The sequence below is a fragment of the Bos indicus x Bos taurus genome, chromosome 29 (genome assembly GCF_003369695.1).
Source record: "Bos indicus x Bos taurus breed Angus x Brahman F1 hybrid chromosome 29, Bos_hybrid_MaternalHap_v2.0, whole genome shotgun sequence".
NCBI classification, from domain to species: Eukaryota; Metazoa; Chordata; class Mammalia; order Artiodactyla; family Bovidae; genus Bos; species Bos indicus x Bos taurus.
The window spans coordinates 179,742-201,249 of NC_040104.1; the positions used below are offsets into that span (position 1 = coordinate 179,742).

Genomic DNA, 21,508 nt, shown 5'->3' on the forward strand with positions numbered 1-21,508 from the left:
GGCGGGCGGGGAGAGTGGCTGCTGGAGCTGGACCGTGGCGCTCTAACATCACACCAAAAACGTGCTGGCGAAGCTCACTTGTGCGCTTTCTGAGGGTAAAACAAAAATGCTCTGTTCTGCAACTTTCAGGTGATTAAAAATAAGCCATATAACCGATAAATGAAAGCGCAGGGAACCAAAGGCCTGAGTGTCACCGCAGCGCTGCAGGCGGGCCATCCTGTCTACAGACCCGCCCCTGGGGAGAAGCTGCCGGAGGCTGAGCTGCGGCCCCTCTCCAGCCAGGAGCAGGGGGCCTGTTGAGGGCCCGAGGCCGCGGGGGAGCCTCACCCCATGCGGTTGAGGATGCAAGCCTGCGCAGGCACGACCACTCAGCCTGTGGGTGTCCGTCCTGCCCATGCTGACCCCGCCCTCTGATGGCCCAGCATGCACATCAGCTCGGCCGAAGGACGGCCTGCTGGGTCAGTGCCGCCAGCAGGAGCGCAGAGCACACAAGATACCTCCACAAGGAGGGCTTAACAGGGGCGCCTGGGTGCAGAGCACAGCTGTCCCAGGGAGATAGGAGATGAGGAGGTCCAGGGTCAGAACACCAGGCCTCGGGGCGGTGTGGGGGCCGCTGGGGCACCTGAGGCTGGCCTGGGAGCCTTGCCCCAACGGGACCCAACCAGTGGGATGGCCTTGCTCCTAACAGGAAGGTCCAGGCCTGGCCATCACCTCCCACAGCCTCACGCACAGGTGAGGACAGAGACAGGAGAGCACTTGGCCCTGCGGTCTGAAGAGAGCAGAGGCCTGGCCACAGAGCCGACCCGCCCTGTCCCTGAGGAGGGGGCACAGCCCCAAGCCCAGAGCCGTCCTGCCAGCACACCTGCTCCCCCTGGAGCCACCCCAGGTCCCATGAGAAATGAGGGGGTATGGGGGAGGGAGGAAGGACAGGCTGCACAGACACGCAGGCCCAGGGCTCCCAGCGGCTGCCAGACGCCCAGCAGGCATCCTGCCTCCGCACAGCCGGCCTGGTCCCACTCCTCCAGCCCTTGGGGGACTGCGGGAGGCTCCTCAGGGCAGGCCACATGGGCTGCTGGGTGCTGACCTGTAACCGGGAAGGACCCAAACCCCACCTGGAGCGGGGACTCAGGACTGGGGGGCCAGTGCCCCTCAGAGGGGAGGCCTGTGTGGCTGGGGGGCTGGCAGTGGGGTCGGGGCTCCTCTGGGCCTGGGGGTGAGGCTGAGTGGGGCCTGGCAGGGGCCCGAGTGGGGACAGTGGGCGCTGCAGCAGGCTTGGGCCTGAGACCCCCAGGCTGGGGAAGGGTCCCAGCCCCAACCAACCCCTAAATAGGGAGCAGCTGTTGCTGAGACAGGGCCTGACTCTGGTGAGACCCCAAATGTGCCTCTTTGGCACATTGATTATTTTAAGCTGTGTGGATGAAAAGTGTCATCTGCCCTATCAGGAAGCAAAGGTCGCTGCAGACCTGAAGGCCTCACCCTGCAGCCCCTCAGGGTGGAAAAGCAGGCTGCTGCCCAGACAGCTGGGAGGCATGTCAGGGGAGTGATTTCACAGGGGCCAGAGTCTTGCATGTTCTTATGGCAGAAAGTGAAGAGGAACTAAAAAGCCTCTTGATGAAAGTGAAAGTGGAGAGTGAAAAACTTGGCTTAAAGCTCAACATTCAGAAAACAAAGATCATGGCATCCGGTCCCATCACTTCATGGGAAATAGATGGGGAAACATTGGAAACAGTGTCAGACTTTATTTTTGGGGGCTCCAAAATCACTGCAGATGGTGACTGCAGCCATGAAATTAAAAGACGCTTACTCCTTGGAAGGAAAGTTATGACCAACCTAGATAGCATATTCAAAAGCAGAGACATTACTTTGCCAACAAAGGTTCGTCTAGTCAAGGCTATGGTCTTTCCTGTGGTCATGTATGGATGTGAGAGCTGGACTGTGAAGAAGGCTGAGCGCCGAAGAATTGATGCTTTTGAACTGTGGTGTTGGAGAAGACTCTTGAGAGTCCCTTGGACTGCAAGGAGATCCAACCAGTCCCTTCTGAAGGAGATCAGCCCTGGGATTTCTTTGGAAGGAATGATGCTAAAGCTGAAACTCCAGTACTTTGGCCACCTCATGTGAAGAGTTGACTCATTGGAAAAGACTCTGATGCTGGGAGGGATTGGGGGCAAGAGGACAAGGGGATGACAGAGGATGAGATGGCTGGATGGCATCACTGACTTGATGGACGTGAGTCTGAGTGAACTCCGGGAGTTGGTGATGGACAGGGAGGCCTGGCGTGCTGCGATTCATGGGGTCGCAAAGAGTCGGACACGACTGAGCAACTGATCTGATCTGATCTGATATGAAGAAAAGGGCTAACTTCTCTAAATTGAGACATTGAGTTTTCTTTAATTAACAGAATCTTTTGATGTTCCAACTACCTGGTTTTACTGCTCAAACTCCTATAAATTCTGCCCCTCCCTCATCTCTTTGGAGCAACCTGTCAGTGGCTGTGCCTTTTCGGTATAATGTGATAGCTACAGATCTGCAGGATTCTTTCCTCACCATTCCCCTGGCCCTCCAAGATTGTAAGCTGTTTGCCTTCAGTCTCCCTTCAGCTAATTTTAAACAGCCCTATAGAGGGTTTCAATGGAAGGTTTTGCCTCAGGGAATGAAAAATAGCCCTACCTTGTGTCAGAAATTTGTAGACCAAGCTGTGCAAAATGTTAGAGGAAAGTATAAAGATCTATATTTGATACATTATATGGATGATATTTTGGCAGCTTGTAAGGACAGAGCCTTGTTGCAACAAATTTTATCTGAATTGATTGAGGCCTTGGAAAGCTGGGGTTTAAAGATAGTTCCAGATAAGATACAAGTTCAGTTCAGTTCAGTAGCTCAGTCGTGTCCCACTCTTTGTGACCCCATGAATCGCAGCATGCCAGGCCTCCCTGTCCATCACCAACTCCCGGAGTTCACTCAGACTCATGTCCATTGAGTCAGCCATCTCATCCTCTGTCGTCCCCTTCTCCTCCTGCCCTCAATCCCTCCCAGCATCAGAGTCTTTTCCAATGAGTCAACTCTTCACATGAGGTGGCCAAAGTACTGGAGTTTCAGCTTTAGCATCATTCCCTCCAAAGAAGTCCCAGGGCTGATCTCCTTCAGAATGGACTGGTTGGATCTCCTTGCAGTCCAAGGGACTCTCAAGAGTCTTCTCCAACACCACAGTTCAAAAGCATCAATTCTTCAGCGCTCAGCCTTCTTCACAGTCCAACTCTCACATCCATACATGACCACAGGAAAAACCATAGCCTTGACTAGATGAACCTTCGTGGGCAAAGTAATGTCTCTGCTTTTGAATATGCTATCTAGGTTGGTCATAACTTTCCTTCCAAGGAGTAAGAGTCTTTTAATTTCATGGCTGCAGTCACCATCTGCAGTGATTTTGGAGCCCAGAAAAATAAAGTCTGACACTGTTTCCACTGTTTCCCCAACTATTTCCCATGAAGTGATGGGACCGGATGCCATGATCTTTGTTTTCTGAATGTTGAGCTTTAAGCCAACTTTTTCACTCTCAACTTTCACCTTCATCAAGAGGCTTTTGAGTTCCTCTTCACTTTCTGCCATAAGGGTGGTGCATATCTGAGGTTATTGATATTTCTCCCGGCAATCTTGATTCCAGCTTGTGCTTCTTCCAGTCCAGCGTTTCTCATGATGTACTCTGCATATAAGTTAAATAAGCAGGGTGACAATATACAGCCTTGATGTACTCCCTTTCCTATTTGTAACCAGTCTGTTGTTCTATGTCCAGTTTTAACTGTTGCTTCCTGACCTGCATACAGATTTCTCAAGAGGCAGGTCAGGTGGTCTGGTATTCCCATCTCTTTCAGAATCTTCCACAGTTTATTGTGATCCACACAGTCAAAGGCTTTGGCATAGTCAATAAAGCAGAAATAGATGTTTTTCTGGAACTCTCTTGCTTTTTCTATGATCCAGCAGATGTTGGCAATTTGATCTCTGGTTCCTCTGCCTTTTCTAAAACCAGCTTGAACATCTGGAATTTCACTGTTCACGTATTGCTGAAGCCTGGCTTGGAGAATTTTGAGCATTACTTTACTAGCGTGTGAGATGAGTGCAATTGTGCAGTTGTTTGAGCATTCTTTGGCATTGCCTTTCTTTGGGATTGGAGTGAAAACCGACCTGTTCCAGTCCTGTGGCCACTGCTGAGTTTTCCAAATTTGCTGGTATATTGAGTGCAGCGCTTTCACAGCATCATCTTTCAGGATTTGAAATAGCTCCACTGGAATTCCATCACCTCCACTAGCTTTGTTCATAGTGATGCTTTTTTTTTTTTTTTTAACTTTACAATATTGTATTGGTTTTGCCAAATATCGAAATGTGTAGTGATGCTTTCTAAGGCCCACTTGACTTCGCCTTCCAGGATGTCTGGCTCTAGGTGAGTGATCACACCATCATGATTATCTGGGTACTGAAATCTTTTTTGTACAGATCTTCTGTGTATTCTTGCCACCTCTTCTTTATATCTTCTGCTTCTGTTAGGTCCATACCATTTCTGTCCTTTATCAAGCCCATCTTTGCATGAAATATTCCCTTGGTATCTCTAATTTTCTTGAAGAGATCTCTAGTCTTTTCCATTCTGTTGTTTTCTTCTATTTCTTTGCATTGATTGCTGAGGAAGGCTTTCTTATCTCTTCTTGCTATTCTTTGGAACTCTGCATTCAGATGCTTATATCTTTCCTTTTCTCCTTTGCTTTTCACTTCTCTTCTTTTCACAGCTATTTGTAAGGCCTCCCCAGACAGCCCTTTTGCTTTCTTGCATTTCTTTTCCGTGGGGATGGTCTTGATCCCTGTCTCCTGTGCAATGTCATGAACCTCTGTCCATAGTTCATCAGGCACTCTATCTATCAGATCTAGGCCCTTAAATCTATTTCTCACTTCCACTGTATAATCATAAGGGATTTGATTTAGGTCATACCTGAATGGTCTAGTGGTTTTCCCTACTTTCTTCAATTTAAGTCTGAATTTGGCAATAAGGAGTTCATGATCTGAGCCACAGTCAGCTCCTGGTCTTGTTTTTGTTGACAGTATAGAGCTTCTCCATCTTCGGCTGCAAAAAATATAATCAATCTGATTTCGGTGTTGACCATCTGGTGATGTCAAACCTCTGGCCTCATGTTTTTGTAAAAGTATAAAAGAGAATCTTAAACATGGAATAAACAGGCAGTCCATAGAAACGAGGCTGCCTCATTGGCCGCCGCCGTCATCTCTTCAGATTGAATCCCTGGTTGCTGGAGTTGGACTCCGGCAAGAGACGTCCTGGGGCTTGTCCTCGAGGTGGAGAGTGTTATGCTTGGGTTCCCACCACAGGTCTAGGTTCTCAGGGGTGGGGACCCCTACCAGGAAATAACAGGGGGCAGAGTTGCCTGTCCGATTTAGAAACCAGGGTGTGGTTTTTTGGTTGTCCTAAACAGAACATGGATTTTTGAGACTGGTTAATGGCATCTGAGGAGAGAGTCATGTCGGGGAATAGTTATAGCAGGTCAGTTCTGCCAGAACCTCTAGTTCCCAGTCTTTGGGCTAAGTCATAATACCCCAGAGCAGTTTCCAGATCCTGGTTTTCTCCATCAGTTCTGAAACTGAAGGCTATTCCACATCTTGAGTTGTCCAGCTCCTCCACAGACACCCCTGCCAGGGAGTCACTTTTGAAACAGATGGGGAAGGTCACTTGGGGAATGTTAGTCAAGAGAGAAAAGAAGGGGTTGGGTGGGATTGCAGATGTTATCGTGGGAGGAAATATAGACAGCTGTTGCTGATACCAAGTCATGAAGTTTTCCTCCCCTTTTACCCAAAAGGTTATGCCATGACCAGACGGGGTAGGTTGAGTGGTAGCATGTAGCTGGGCTGGAAGGGTTGGCCGCTGACACCCTGGGATATGTGGGACATGTCCTCACCTTCCGCTGCTAATGGGGTAGGAAGGTTAAGGCGAGTCGTGTGTGGTTTGCAAGTGTACAGCCCACTCCAGTGTTCTTGCCTGGAGAATTCCATGGATAGAGGAGCTTGGCAGGCTACGGTCCAGGTTGTAAAGAGTCAGACACGACTGAAGATTCGGACATGGCTGAAGAATCTGATGCGACTGAAGAGTCTGACACAAGGAAGTGACCAAGCAGACGCCCCACTAAGGGAGAGGTTAATAGCTGGGCAGGGAGGCACGATCCGGAAGAGGAGGGGCTTCACAGGACACATTCACTTCTCTGAGGGAGGCTGGATGGTGTTTCGCCTGAACAAGACTCTGAGTCTCCAACAGGCTCACAGGAATAGCTGGCCTCTGGCTTTGGGGTCTCAGTCCCCGTGTCCCGCTCCTGTGGACTGTAGGGTTTTACTCTAGAACTGTGGGCCCCGGCAAAAGGTGCCACACCTCTACAGCAGTCGAGGTCACGGAAACAACCGGGGTGGCCTGGCCCATGTCTCTGGCAGCTGGTTTGGACTCCCTTTCTCTTGCCTGGTCTTCACTAATATTTGGTCCCCCGGCTCTACGTGGGGGTTTTTCAGTCTTCCTGCGGTTTAGGGAGGACTTGCTTTCCATATCATTGGAGTCCTTGCTGAAACCTTCTAGATCAATTATAGTTTTAGGAGTGCATTGGTGTCCTCGTCAAAAAACAAATCAGAAGTTAAGAAGGGACATCCATACATCATTTCATAAGGGTTTAATAATGACGGCCATTTGGGGCTGCACGCGCCCTCGTGAGGGTTACGGGCAGCATGTGGAGCCACTTATCATGTGCTTCTTGACTTAGTTTGGCCAGAGCTCTTTTAAGAGTCTGGTTGGCCCGCTCTACCTTCCCTGAGGCTTGAGGCCTCGTGGATGAGTGGGAGTGGTGTTTGAATCCTAAACATGTGGCCAACTTCTGGGATATCATGGCCACAGATGATGGCCCACTGTGGCTCTGAGTGATCAAGGCAGCCGAAACCTCGGTGCTGTCTCCTTTAGCAGGGCTTTACAGACTTCTGTTGCTCTCTCTGTCCTACTGGGAATGCTTCAGACCATCCTGTGTCAGCAAAGATTAGCACATGAGAGAATCCTTGGGTCTTGCCTGGCTGTACATCCACCTGCTGGTCCTCACCTGGGTATGATCCCTGATGCTGGACAGGTTTAATTAGGGGAGGTGGCAAGGGTCTGGCTTTGGAGTGGTTTCTTAGGTATCACAGTTCCGTGTGGTCTGCCCAATATCTTCAGCCACTGGAGGTGGTAGAGAATGGGCTTGAACAAGGTTTCCAGGTGATCTCTTCCAAAATGGGTACTTTTGTGTAAAGAGTTAATAATTTTCCAGACTTGAGAGTCAGGGAGTGTTATTTGCACCTCGTCCGTCTGGAACCACCCGTGTGACCCCATCTCCCAGCCCCGCTCGGCACACAGGAGTGTTCCCCTGGGGTATTACTTGGAGTCAGGGTTTCCTTGGGGAAAAGCGGGCAGATGGCAGTGATGCGGGAGCTGCTCTAGCCGCTCATTTTGCCTCCTGGTTAGTTTTCCTGTTCCCTTGGGCCTCCTTTTCTTCTCTCTCTCGGTGACCCTTGCATAGATGACAGCTACTTGAGCAGGAAGTTTGGCTGCCTCCAGGAGCCTGAGAATGAGCTCTTTGTGTTTAGTAAGAGAGCTTCGGGCACTGAGCGCTCCCGCTCCTCCCAGGCATGCAGGATGAGGAAAGCACGCTTAGGGTCTGTGTAGATCCTCTGTCCTTCCCGAAGTCCAGAGCTCTCCTCAGGGCAAAAAGTTCAGTTTTCCGGGCCGAGGTGCCTGGGGGCGGAGATCGACTTTCCCTGGTTTCTTCCAGGCTCACTGAGGCGTGTCCTGCCTTCCTCTCTCCTCTCTCCACAAAAGCACTGCCATCTGCGCAGCCTTCCTCCTCGGGGTCGGAGAAGGGTGTCTCAGGCAGGCCAGGGTGAGGAGCGTCATTTGCTTATGGCTTGCATGCATTGCTGGTCCAAAGAGGAAGTATGGGGATCTGGAGTCAATGCGGCTGGATTTAAAGTCTGACACCCTTAACCGCACTTCTGGAGTGTCAGGGAGGAGGGCATGGTGTTGGCTGGTCCTTGCCCCTGTCGCTCACTGTGCCCTTTAGTCTCCAAGACTGCTCGCACCCGGTGACGTGTATACACTGTGGCGGGCTGACCCAGGGTCAGCGTTAACCACAAGAGCGATGCCCTGCTGCCTGGCTACAGGGGGCCACCCTCTGGCTACCTGGTCTAGTTGCTTAGAGAGGTAAGCCATGGGTTGTAGTACAGGCACACACCCTCCTCCGCCCCCATCCACATTTGTCCTAACATCCCGAGAGCAGTTCCTACTCTCTCAGAGACATACAGCCTGAAAGGCTTTTCCATGTTGGGAGGCCTACACCTCCTGAGTTCAGGAGCTGGGATGCCAGCCTCTTCCAGGGCATTAAAGGCAAGCTTGCAGGTCTCATCCCAGTTAAGTGGCCCTTCTTCTTTCCCTCTTAATTTTTCATGTAGGGGTTGGGCCAGATTCCCATAACCAGGAATCCAGGTCCAGGAAAACCCAGTCATTCCTAAAAATGCCCTAAGCTGTTTCTTTGTTTGGGGACAGGTGGTATTTAAGATGAGCGTTTGGGGGTCTAGCATTCTTTTCCCCTCTGTAATTATAAATCCACAGTGTCTTACTTGGGTTAAACTAATCCAAGCTTTCTTAGGGGATACTCAGTATCTCTTTTCATAGAGAACATTTAAGGTTTTAATTGTATCCATTTGAGAGCTGGTAAAATCTGTGCTATGAGCAAGTCACCTGCCCATTGTATTATTGTCTGCAAGGAGGTCCAACCAGTCCATCCTAAAGGAGATCAGTCCTGGGTGTTCACTGGAAGGACTGATGCTAAAGCTGAAATTCCAGTACTTTGGCCACCTCATGCAAAGAGTTGACTCATTGGAAAAGACCCTGATGCTGGGAGGGATTGGGGGCAGGAGGAGAAGGGGACGACAGAGGATGAGATGGCTGGATGGTATCACCGACTTGATGGATGTGAGTTTGAGTGAACTCTTAGTTGGTGATGGACAGGGAGGCCTGGCGTGCTGCGATTCATGGGGTCGCAAAGAGTCAGGCACAACTGAGCGGCTGAACTGAACTGAAGGTTAACTCTCTTAGATTTTTCCCCAAGGACATTCTGAAAATATGAGGGCTATCTCAAAACCCCTGTGTTAGTTGAGTCCAGCAAACTCGTATGGCCTCCCTGGTCCCTGGGTCCCTCCACTCAAAGGCAAAGATCTCTGGGGATGCGGGATGGAGAGGAATGCACAAGAAAGCGTCTGTCGGGTCCAGGATTCAAGTACTTAGCAGTTCCTGGGACCTGAGATAGGAGGGTATGTGGGTTCAGGACTATAGGGTGGATGGCAACCACAGCCTCATTGACTGCTCCTAGGTCCTGCATGCATCGATAAGATCCACCCAGTTTCTTAACAGGCAGGACTGTGTGAAACAGGGAGACTCACAGGCAAATACGATTCCAGTATCCTGGTCCGTGGTAACTAGCGGTCTAAAGCCGTCGAGAGCTTCTGGTTTTAAGGTCTTTTCCAGGGGTAGGAAGCACTTGGCCTCAGGAGAATCTCTACTGGTGAAATATTTACGGCTGGCCGGGGGCAGGAGACGCCCCACACCTGGGTTTGACCTCATCTGAGAAAGGTAGGGACTCTCCCTCTTCTACGTCTGACTGCAAGTGTTCAGACACCAGACAAAGGAAATTGTTTGTTTCTAACCCCCCAGGTCACTGTGGTCTGGAGGTGGTAACGCAGGCCTCCCCCAGTGGGGGAGCAGGGCCCCTGGGGACGCACAAGGAGGGGTGGGTCCCTGGCCAGTCGCCCACCGCATAATGGAGGGGCTTTGGGGTTCTCCATCTGTCCCATCGCCATTTTAGTCAGGGAGTCTAAGGTCCTGATCAGAAAGGAAGAGCAGAGAAGGCAGCCCCCGTATCATTGCCTTCTCTTTGCACAGTCACCCAAGGGTCGAGAGGAGTGATCTGGAGCTCACCATTCGCGGGGGCTTCTCGAGCCACTGGGCACCGTCAGTCCCAGTCGCCCAGGACTAACACAGCAGGTGCAGGGGTCTCCACACACCTCCCCTTAGGGCGATATGGACTCTCCCCTTTCCAGTGCCCATCCTCTTTGCAGTAGGCACTCTGGGGATGGATCCTTAAGATTCTTTTTCTTTCTCACTTTTCCTGTGACTCACATAGTAGTAGGGTGAACCAAGGCTGAGATTTTAGTGTGTTGGCTAAGGCTTAGATCTGCTTCTGTGTCTTAGATCTGATCTCTTATCTTGGACCCTCCTGTTCTTTCCAGCTTCTCTTTCCTCCCTTTCGGCTTTCTCCTCCAGGTCCCTACCCAAAACCGTCCTATTTGCCTCCTCTGCCAACTCAGAGACTGGCGTCTCTGGTCCTTTTTCTAGTTTTTGCGATTTTCTCCTTATATCCCAGGCTGCCTGGGTTATGAAGGAATGGTTATGAAGAAAGAACAAGACTCTACTTAATACTTTTTAGGTCTTCCTGCCGAAGAATTGATGCTTTTGAACTGTGGTGTTAGAGAAGACTCTTGAGCATCCCTTGGACAGCAAGGAGATCCAACCAGTCCATCCTAAAGGAAATCAGTCCTGAATACTCATTAGAAGGACTGATGCTGAAGCTGAAGCTCCAATCCTTTGGCCACCTGAAGTGAAGAACTGATTCATTGGAAAAGACCCCATGCTGGGAAAGATTGAAGGCAGAAGGAGAAGGGGACGACAGAGGATGGGATGGTTGGATGGCATCACTGACTCGATGGACATGAGTATGAGCAAGCTTCAGGAAGCCTGGCGTGCTGCAGTCCATGGGGTCACAAAGAGTTGGACACGACTTAACTGAACTGAATTAAGGTCTGCCTGGGTAAAATTTTTAAAGACCACTGTGAGCCTTTCCAAAAAAGGACTGGATTTTCACTCTCGCCCTGTATAACTTCTTTTTTCTTACTATAATCAACGCCCTTCTGGACGCCCAGGCCGTTCCCTGTAGCAGGTAAGCAGTGAGGTGTCTTAGGGACCCTCTCCTTGCCCTTACATTGGGATCCCAATCCAGCTCCGTAGAGGCGACTGCCTCTTCTGCCAGGGCCAGACTGGCATCTGCACACTGTCACCAGTTCAGCTGCTTTTCTAGCCTGATCTAGGATTCTAGCTTTTTCTTCATCATTACAACACTGGGTGAGAATGACCATTACATCCCTCCAGGTGAGGGAGAAGTTGAGACTAAGACGCTTGAATGTGTCCCTAAAGTTTTGGGGGTTTTCAGAATATGAACCCAGTCGCTCCCTACACTGCATAGTATGTTGCATAGAAAAGGGAACGTGAACTTGCATGGTTCCCCTTCCCCGTCTGGTAGCTCTCTTAGGAGACAGATTTTGTCGGAGAGTAAACTTTCCTTCTGTGGTGGGCAAAGCTTACTACCTGATTGTAATCCCATAGGGGAAAGGGGCGTAGGGAAGCAGAGCTGGGGTGACCCTGCGGGACTTTCCCTCAGTCTCGTGACTTCCAGGGCTGCCTGAACTTCCCTTTCCCTGTTCTCTCTGTCCAAGCTGAGGGGGTCAGGAGAAGGGCAAGGGGGTCCTTGGCTTCGGACCTCGCCAAAAGAACTTTGAAAAAGCCTTTGTTGCGGTCTCTGAGCTTGCATTGTCTCCTTTTCTGGGAATCCTGGTAGAGGGCCATAAAGGCCTGGACATTGGGAACCTCCTTTTATTTACCCTCGAGTTTGCAGTATAGACTGAGCTACAAAATGGTGTTAAATCCAAGTCCCCCTGACTGGGGCCATTTCCCCCTCCTCCCAGGAAGTGAGTAGGCCAGTATCAAGTATAAGGTTTCGTATGTTTTCTTCTTTTTAGTCCATTCAGGTGGTATCCTTCCCAGTGGGCCCAAAGACAACCCAGTGGGGTGTGTAAAGGGAAGCTGGGCTCGTTTCCCATTTCGATGGTGGTCTAGCCTATGTCCTGTCACCAGGGGACCAGTATGGGGTGGATGCGCCTGTGTCTGACTTGAGGCTGTAAGCTCTCTCCTGGTCCCAGATTGCTTGATGGTATATGTGCCAAAGGAAATGCTCAGTGGTGAGCACAATCGGTGGGGATGTAGGGCTTGTCCCGAAAGGCTAATGAACCCCTAGGCGTATGTCTAGGGTATTAACTTTCCCCCAAGACCAGGTGAGACTGTGCTGAGCCTTGTCAGTCACTTCCACTTGGAGGCACTCAGCCAAACGAACAATCAAGTGACTGAACTGATAGAAACAGGGCGCCTGATGGAGGGAAAATCGCCTGATTTCCTCCCTGAGGACGGAAAACACGGCTGACGGGTAAGAGACGCGGTCTCTCAGAAAATCGCTCACGAAGACTCAGAACTTCAGACCCAAATGTTGATTGAGTAAATGGAAATACTTTGGGTCTTCAAAGGGAGGGAAAGAGGCCCGGTTAAGTAAGAAGGAAGGAGACAGAGGAAAAAGGGGTTAGGGTTAGGAGAGAGAGGGAAAAAGGGGTGTCTTTACAGACATCTCCTGCCACCTGCAGACGCCCGGCATTATGGGGCTTTACCCGGAGCTTCCAGCAAAGGGAGGACTGGAGCTCGGCCCTACCAGTACCCAGAAACCGGACTGGAACCAGAACCAGAATTTGAGTTCTGTGCCAACCAGAGGTGACCAGGCGCCAGCCCTCAGCTCAGGCTGAGCCCCTTCTACCAGACTCCTGCGTCCAGTGCCAGGGGACAAGGGGAAAGTAGGGTAGCAGGCGTTGAACAGGAGGACGAGAGAAACAAAGGCATCCCCAAAGTCGCTTGCTTCTACCCGGTTAGGGCATCCAGACAGTCGTCTGTGTCGGGAAGAGGCCAGGGACCAGAGTCCTGGTTGCGGCTGCTGGGTCTGGTTCCTCAGCAGGCAAGCTGGCCTTTGAGTGCCCTGAGGAGCTGGGACATCAGTCGCAGTAAAAAGGGGTCCCTTCATGGTTGCCAGTTGCTGCAGGAAAGGCAACCCCTTCCTGGGCTTAACAGTGGCTCTTGTCTAGCGCTCGGCATGAAGTTGTTCAGGGAGACGTGCTGACAAAGGCAGAGACTTGACTGGAAGATGGGCGCCTGGCGGGAGGGGACAGTCGGGACCACGGAGGACCGCCCTGCCGCGTGGCTGCAGTCTTGGGTTTTATGGTGACGGGGTTCGTTTCTGGGCTGTCTTTGGCCAATCACTCTGTCTCAGGGTCCTTCCTGGGGGAACACACGCTGCTCAAGACGGATGTCAGCAAGAAGGACTCTGGGAGGTGGTGGGACATGTGCGGTCCCTTTTCACCTGTCCTGAATCTTCCAGTTGGTGGTGCTTGTTAGTTCCATGTTCTTTACTAGGATCTCCTGGCATAAAATAACTCACACAAATGGTTACTATGGTGCCTGGCCAATATGAAGGGCTTTAATCGATGTGCTTTCTGTAACATTTATGCTGACGAGAGATAATGAAGCCCGTCAGGACTCTGTGGGCTCCTGGGCATGAAACCCTTTCTGTGTCCCCGGCTACGTGACCTTCCCTGAATTCAAAAGGGCAAGGTTGGACAGTTGCTAATCAGGGAAGAGAGGGGACTCAGAGAGCAGCAGTGCAGCCTGGTGTCAGGGTCCGGGTTCAGGGGTGCACAGCAGTGTCTTTGAGCTCCTTACAGAACTCAAACCCCCAACAAATGGAGATGTCAGCCTGACAAGCATCCTTCTTTCCGGAGAGCATTGCAGTTTGGTAACCTTGAGAACCAGAGACGCTCATCAGGGGACCACCTGAGGCCAGGTTAAAGGAGGCTAGCCCTACACACACCCTGGCCCTCCGCACAGCCGCACCCTTGATCCACTGCTACAAAACTGCCTCGGGGTCAGGACACAAGGTTTTGAGGGCACAGCCCTGCTGTGTCCCCCTTTGCCTGTCAGGCAATAAAGCTGTTCTTTTCTACTTCACCAAAAACTCTATTTCTGAGATTCAATTCAGCACCAGTGTACAGAGGCCCAGTTTTCAGCATCAGTATTTTTGGCGGCAAAACCTGCTCCCCTTCAGTTTGAAGAAGAAAATACTTGTTGGGGATTTTCCGTGGCTCTGCCCCTCCGAAGCCTGGAGTTCGCAGGGGGAAAGGCTGGGGTGTCCCCTGAGCACTTTCCATCCCGCCCGCCTTCCTCTCCCTGACTGGGGCTGACTCGTCAATACCTGGAGTCTCTCTCTTTTAAAAAGGCCCAAGGGTTACTAGGATGAGTATGATTTTCACATCACCAGCTCCACAATGGCACAATCTGGAACAAAGCTCTCTCTTCCCAGAGATTTTCCAGGAAAAACCCAGGACTCTCCAGGAGCAGAGACTGGGGGGTGTTTGAGGGAGAAAGGAGAGGAAGGCGGGGACCCTCTGGTCAGTGGTCAGTTCGGTGGCGGTGGCACAGGCTCTTCCTTCCTTCCTCCCTCCTCCTCCTGCTCGGCTCCCGGCTGGACACCAGGAGGCTCTCCCTTGCCTTGCCCTCAGGCTTTGCTAAGGAGGAGGCCCTGCCTGGCAGCAGGGCTGGAGGACAGTCATTCGCATGCCCTCCCCCGCCCCCACCCCAGGATTCCCAGGAAATGGGAGCAGCTCCCCCAGAGCAGGAAGAGGAGACTTTAAAAAGAAAAACAACCCTTTGGCTGACATAGCATTTGACTGAGTCATCACACCAGATGGACCCAGAACAGTGAAAAATGTGGTCAACATAATCAACTCCCCACAATCAAATCTGCTGGTGCTGGGACAGCAGACAGACCTTGGGAATGGAACAGGAGCACCCAGCACAGAGGGTGCTCTTGCATGGGGCGCCGATGAACTGGAATCTGAAACACACAAAACACCACAGGAACTCGGTGACTCCCTCCTGACCTCGGGGATAGCTGGTGAAGGAAAAAGCGGAGGCCCAAATTTGCGTCACCTGTGCTAAAGTCCACGTGCGCAAACCTCGCCTCCTACTCGACTGCAGTTCAGCCTTCCCCAGAATGTCCTAGGATTCCCTGGTCAGCACCGAGGAGGTGATGTGTCCTGTGGGTGCCCTCCATCCCTGGAAGATGAGGGACATCCGGCTGTTCCTCTCCCCTCCCCCCGCCCTCAAGAGGAGCCATCCCGCCCCAGTCGCCTTGCTTTCTTCAGCTAGTGATCTCCTTGCCCCATCTTCCTTCCTGTAAAATGTCCCACTTTGTGCTGCTCCTCTGAGCACCCTGGTGCTTGCTGGATGAGACACTGCCAATTCATTAATTACCAAATAAAGTGGTTCAGTTCAGTTCAGTCGCTCGGTCGTGTCCGACTCTTTGCAACGCATGGACTGCGGCACTCCAGGCCTCCCTGTCCATCACCAACTCCAGGAGTTTATTCAGATTCATGTCCATCGAGTCAGTAATGCCATCCAACCATCTTATCCTCTGTCATCCCCTTCTCCTCCTGCCTTCAATCTTTCCCAGCACCAGGGTCTTTTCAAATGAGTCAGCTCTTTGCATCAGGTGGCCAAAGGATTGGAGCTTCAGCTTCAGCATCAGTCCTTCCAATGAATATTCAGGACTGATTTCCTTTAGGATGGACTGGTTGGATCTCCTTGCAGTCCAAGGGACTCTTAAGAGTCTTCTCTAACACCACAGTTCAAAAGCATCAATTCTTAGGTGCTTAGCTTTCTTTATAGTCCAACTTTCACATCCATACATGATTTTGTAAAGTGGTTAGAGCTTCAGATTTACTCAGTTAAATTTTGTTTTTTACATAACTAAGATTTAGAATCCAGACAAAAGGTGAATAAATTTGACTGCATAAACAGTTTTCAAAGTTGCATGACAAACACTCGTATAAACACTTGTACAAAGTACAAGTACTTGACAAATTAGGAGCAAATATTCAGAGCATACACTCAGAAAAGGTGCTTGTAACCCTGATGTGCCAAGAAGTCCGAAAGATGAGCAGGTAGATGGAGAAAATACACGAACAGACAGTTTATACTAAAAAATCCTAAGCATATGAAAAAACATTGAAATCACTCATTAATAGAGCAATGCAATTAATATAAGACCAAGGTCTCACTTCTTACCTCTCAAAGTGGCAAAAAATTTAAAACTATGATAGCTCAGTTGGTAGAGAATCCGCCTGCAATTTTGGAGACCCTGGTTCAATTCCTGGATCGGGAAGATCTGCTGGAGAAGGGATAGGCTACCCACTTCAGTATTCTTGGGCTTCCCTTGTGGCTCAGCGGGTAAAGGTCCGCCTGCAATGTGGGAGACCTGTGTTTGATCCCTGGGTTGGGAAAATCCCCTGGAGAAGGGAACAGCTACCCCCTCCAGTATTCTGGCCTGGAGAATTCCATGGACTGTATAGTCCATGGGGTCTCAAAAAGTCAGACATGACTGAGCGACTTTCACTTTATGACTGGCTCTGTTGTTGAAACTGCCGAGAAACCAGCATCCTCATACAGCCCTGGGGAACCCCAAATGGTAAATCCTGAAATGGAATTGGGTCAGACAAAAATGTGTATGCACTCTCCTTTGACCAATAGCTCTGTTTTTAGGAACCTACCCTGAAGGTGGCTTTACAGGGGGTGCAGTGGTAGAGAATCTGCCTGCTAATGCAGGAGATGCAAGAGACATGGGTTTGATCCCTGGGTCTGGAAGATCCCCTGGAGAAGGGAATGGCAACCCATGCCTGTATTCTTGCCTGGGAAATTCCATGGACAGAGGAGCCTGGAGGGCCACAGTCCATGGGGTCGCAAAGAGCTGGACACGATTGAGCACACACACATACCCTGAAGATGCGCTTCAAACAACGGGAAACAGATATGCAAAGAGGATTCACTGCAGACTTGTTTGTAACCACAAAACGTTAGGAACAACCTAAATGCCCACACTTCTGAGAGCGGCGTGCAGGCCCTGAAGAAAAAGGAGGAAGGTCACTCCAAGTGGGTGGTGTCACTTCCACGCACTATGTTAAGAGGAGAAGCACCGAGAGTCACCTATAGCAGTTCCTTTCTTTCTTTCTTTTTATAGCACAACTTATATATTTCACATGGACAAAAATTCGTATCATTCACAGTATCTTAAGATAAACTGCCTTTGAGTGGGAGCTTTCTTTCCAGTACTTTGAGGTCTACAAGACGAATCTAGAGAATTTACCACGTGGAAAATGAAGACTGCTTAAATCGGATGGGGGCAGGGGAGGCCTGTGGTTTTTCTTTTGGATTGAGCTGTAACACTGTCCTTCAGGCGGCTGAGGGAGTTTCATATTTGCTTTAGACATCATGAGGCGCCGAAGCTCTCTCAGGACAGCTTCGGTGCTACACGAATTCTGCCGTTTCGCCAGCACTGGCACGGCTCTTGGGTCCAGCAGTCCGTTAGAACTATTAGCTCCGTTCATGTTAATGTTTGTTACGAGTCTTACAAAGGGGGTGCTTCTGGGTATTTAGGTCCACATTCTATTTTAAGGCTGTATATTCAGTTTTCATAAATTGTTCTTGGAGGCCCAATTACCACCCCGTCCATCTTGTAGGTGTCATGTCTTCGTCATCTTCTAGACTGCAGCTAACTGTGCCATCTCCTACTCCTTTCTGGCCTTCTTCGAGTTCTGCCAACAGTCGGAAATTGCGAGGGACTTTTACTCCCGAGCCCATGGTGGCTGCCATCTGGCGTCGCTGTCGCTCAAAGGCCGGCCCTTTCTTCACCCCCTCCCAGTTCCTTTCGTTTAAGAAGGAAGATGACATGTGTCTGCTCATTTGTGGAAAAGAGACACAGGGCAGAGTAGGGAAAGCTTGCCACATCTCGTGGAAAGAGGAAGTTGACAGGAAGCCACAGGCTCCCGGCAGAAAGGGCTGTGTGTGAGTGTGGCACCTGGACTTCCCTCTAGCTGTGTGACAAATATGTAAATCTGTGCGGGTAAAACTGGGAAAGGTCAGTTTTCATTCCAATCCCAAAGAATGGCAATGCCAAAAAATGCTCAAACTACTGCACAGTTGCACTCATCTCACACACTAGCAAAATAATGCTCAAAATTCTCCAAGCCAGGCTTCAATAGTACATGAACTGACAACTTCCAGATGTTCAAGCTGGATTTAGAAAAGGCAGAGGAACCAGAGATCAAATTGCCAACATCCACTGGGTCACAGAAAAAGCAAGAGAACTGCAGGAGAACATCTACTTCTGCTTCACTGACTACACTAAAACCTTTGACTGTGTGGATCACAACAAACCGCGGAAAATTCTTCAAGACCACCTGACCTGCCTCCTGAGAAATCTGTGTGCAGGTCAAGAAGCAACAGTTAGAAACGGACATGGAAAAACGAACTGGTTCCAAACCAGGAAAGGAGTACATCAAGGCTGCATGCTGTCACCCTGCTTATCTAACTTATATGCAGAGTACGTCATGTGAAATGCTGGGCTGGATGAAGCACAAGCTGGAATCAAGATTGTCGGGAGAAATATCAGTAACCTCAGATGTGCAGATGACACCACCCTTATGGCAGAAAGCAAAGGAGAGCTAAAGAGCATCTTGATGAAAGTGAAAGGGGAGAGTGAAAAGGCTGGCTTAAAATTCAACATTCAAAAAACTAATATCGTGGATCCACTTCTATCACTTCATGGCAAATAGATGGGGAAAAAATGGAAACAGTGAGAGACTTTATTTTCTTGGGCTCCAAAATCACTGCAGATGGTGACCGCGGCCATGAAATTAAAAGACACTTGCTCCTTGGAAGAAAAGCTATGACCAACCTAGACAGCATACTAAAAAGAGACATTACTTTGTCGACAAAGGTCCATCTAGTCAAAGCCATGGTTTTTCCAGTAGTCATGTATAGATGTGAGAGTTGGACCATAAAGAAAGTTGAGCGCCAAAGAACTGATGCTTCTGAACTGTGGTGTTAGAGAAGACTCTTGAGAGTCTCTTGGACAGCAGAGAGATCAAACCAGTCAATCCTAAAGGAAATCAGTCCTGAATATTTACTGGAAGGACTGATGGTGAAGCTGAAGTTCTAGTACTTTGGCCACCTGATGGGAAGAACTAACTCACTGGAAAAGACCCTGATGCCAGGAAAGACTGAAGGCAGGAGGAGAAGGAGATGACAGAGGATGAGATGGTTGGATGGCATCACCGACTCAATGGAACTGAGTCTGAGCAAGCTCCAGGAGCTGGTGATGGACAGTGAAGCCTCACATGCTGCTGTCCATGGGGTCACAGAGAGTCAGACAGGACTGAGCGACTGCACTGACTGAAGAGGTTAGCGACCTTGCTGTCCGAGAACGTAAGAGAAGGAGGGGAGGCAGTGTCGGGTAGGGGTCCTGTGAGTCTGCACTTGTGGTCTGTACTCTGCACCCAGAAATATACAGAACAGAGGATGTAGGGTCCATTATGACACGCATGTGTATTTCCCGTCTCTGCTGAGAGTCCAAGAGGCAAGGAGCACATGGTGCCCAGGTCTCGGTTTCCAAGACCACTCGTTCTCCAGTAAAGGAACCAGGCTCCCTGGAGAAACGGCCCATTCCAGGCCTAGGCAGGGAGCCCCCACGATGGGCCTGGGCGCTCTTGTGGCGTCAGAATGAGAAGGTAACAGGCAGGAAGGCCAGGGGTCTCCAAACGGAGGAAATAGCCTGCAAGTATCAGACATCTTTATCTCTCTTAAGCGGCAGGAGGAAACAAACTAGCGATGTTTTTTCCTTCTCTACAAATTTAAAAGGAGGTTTCTCTTAAAATACTGTGTTGCCATAAGGACACCTGGTTTGGCCTGAAGTTAATTATTCTCAAACCTTGAGTTAACCAATGCCTTTTTCTTATGGAAATGCTTGTCTTAAGCTATGCTAATGTGCTATGCATTTACCCCAAACTCTGTCTTCAAGACAGTTCCCTTGGAACCTACTTGACAAACCAGTATGTTATACTCAAATATTGTTCCCCTAATCTATGTAAATGAAACTATTTGTATGGTGGTCTGCCCTTCTTCAAGATTCAAGTTAATCATTTTATGGCCCAGGATGAACCATTTGGTGCCAAGATTATCCCAAAAGGCACCTTATGGGTGAGGGGCCTGGTGCTATTCTGAGTTTTAAGACATTCCTTTCTGTCATTAACAGACTGCTAGTGACTGTATAACATCCAGCTGAAGACTAGCAGGGGGGTACTCTCTGCCCCCTTCTGATGCCTACGTCAGAAGCTTTCTCTGTCTCCTTTATACTTTAATAAAACTTTATTACACAAAAGCTCTGAGCGATCAAGCCTCATCTCTGGCCCCGGATTGAATTCTTCTCCTCCAGGGGCCAAGAATCCTGGTGTCTTTGCATGATTCAACAACAACCTTTCAAGAACACAAGGAAGTACTCAAAAACACACACTAAACCGGATAACTGACTGTGGCTCAGATCATGAACGCCTTATTGCAAAATTCAGACTTAAATTGAGGAAAGTAAGGAAAACCACTAGACCATTCAGGTATGACCTAAATCAAAACCCTTATGATTATACAGTGGAAGTGAAAAACAAATTCCAGGGATTAGATCTGACAGACAGAGTGCCTGAAGAACTATGGATGGGGGTTCATGACATTGTACAGGAGGCATTGATCAAGACCATCCCCAAGAAAAAGAAATGAAAAAGGCAAAACGGTTGTCTGAGGAGGCCTTAAAATAGCTGAGAAAAGAAGAGAGTGAAAGGCAAAGGAGAAAAGGGAAGATATAGTTATCTGAATGCAGAGTTCCAAAGAATAGCAAGGAGAAATAAGAAAGCCTTCCTCAGTGATCAATGCAAAGAAATAGAGGAAAACAATAGAATGAGAAAGACTAGAGATCTCTTCAAGAAAATTAGAGATACCAAGGAAACATTTCATGCAAAGACGGGCTCGATAAAGGACAGAAGTGGTATGAGCCTGATGTTCTGGAGTCCATGGGGTTGCAGAGTCGGACACGACTGAGCAACTGAACTGAACTGATACCGTGAAATTTTTGCACCTTGTTTTATGTCCCTAGATATGTTCCAGTATCTTCTGATTTATAGTCTGTGGGAACTTGAATAGAATTTGTATCCTACTGTTATGTGAAAATTATATGAATCTTAATTATGTTGAATTGGTTTACAGTGTTTTTCATGTCTACTATATCCTTCTACCTTTCTGACTTCCCTGGTGGCTCAGATGGTAAAGCGTCTTGCTTACAATGTGGGAGACCTGGGTTCAATCCCTGGGTGGAGAAGATCCTCTGGAGAAGGAAATGGCAGCCCACTCCAGGACTCTTGCCTGGAAAATCCCATGGACAGAGGAGCATGGAGGGCTACAGTCCACCGGGTCGCAAAGAGTCAGACACCACTGACCGACTTCACTTTCACTTTTCACCTTTCTATTCATTCGATTGATTTTTGAGAGTCTGATATTGAAACTCCAACTAAAAAATCTCAACTTAAAAAATAATCTAATATACAGTGGAACTATATGTATTTTTGTTTTGTATTTTCCAAGTCTCCTTGGAAA

At 49.4% G+C, this 21,508-nt stretch overlaps 1 protein-coding gene across 1 annotated transcript; it reads right to left on the reverse strand.

The window, feature by feature from the left end:
* Positions 1-323: 323 nt before the first annotated feature.
* On the reverse strand, positions 324-17,723 carry LOC113886587 (ubiquitin-conjugating enzyme E2 variant 1-like). Its single transcript, XM_027532940.1, has 5 exons — positions 17,532-17,723; positions 17,225-17,401; positions 1,477-1,520; positions 942-1,084; positions 324-350 (listed from the first exon to the last, which is right to left on the reverse strand). Exons 1-5 carry the CDS (start codon positions 17,681-17,683, stop codon positions 324-326), a joined length of 543 nt encoding a protein of 180 aa, XP_027388741.1. The 5' UTR covers positions 17,684-17,723.
* Positions 17,724-21,508: the final 3,785 nt, after the last annotated feature.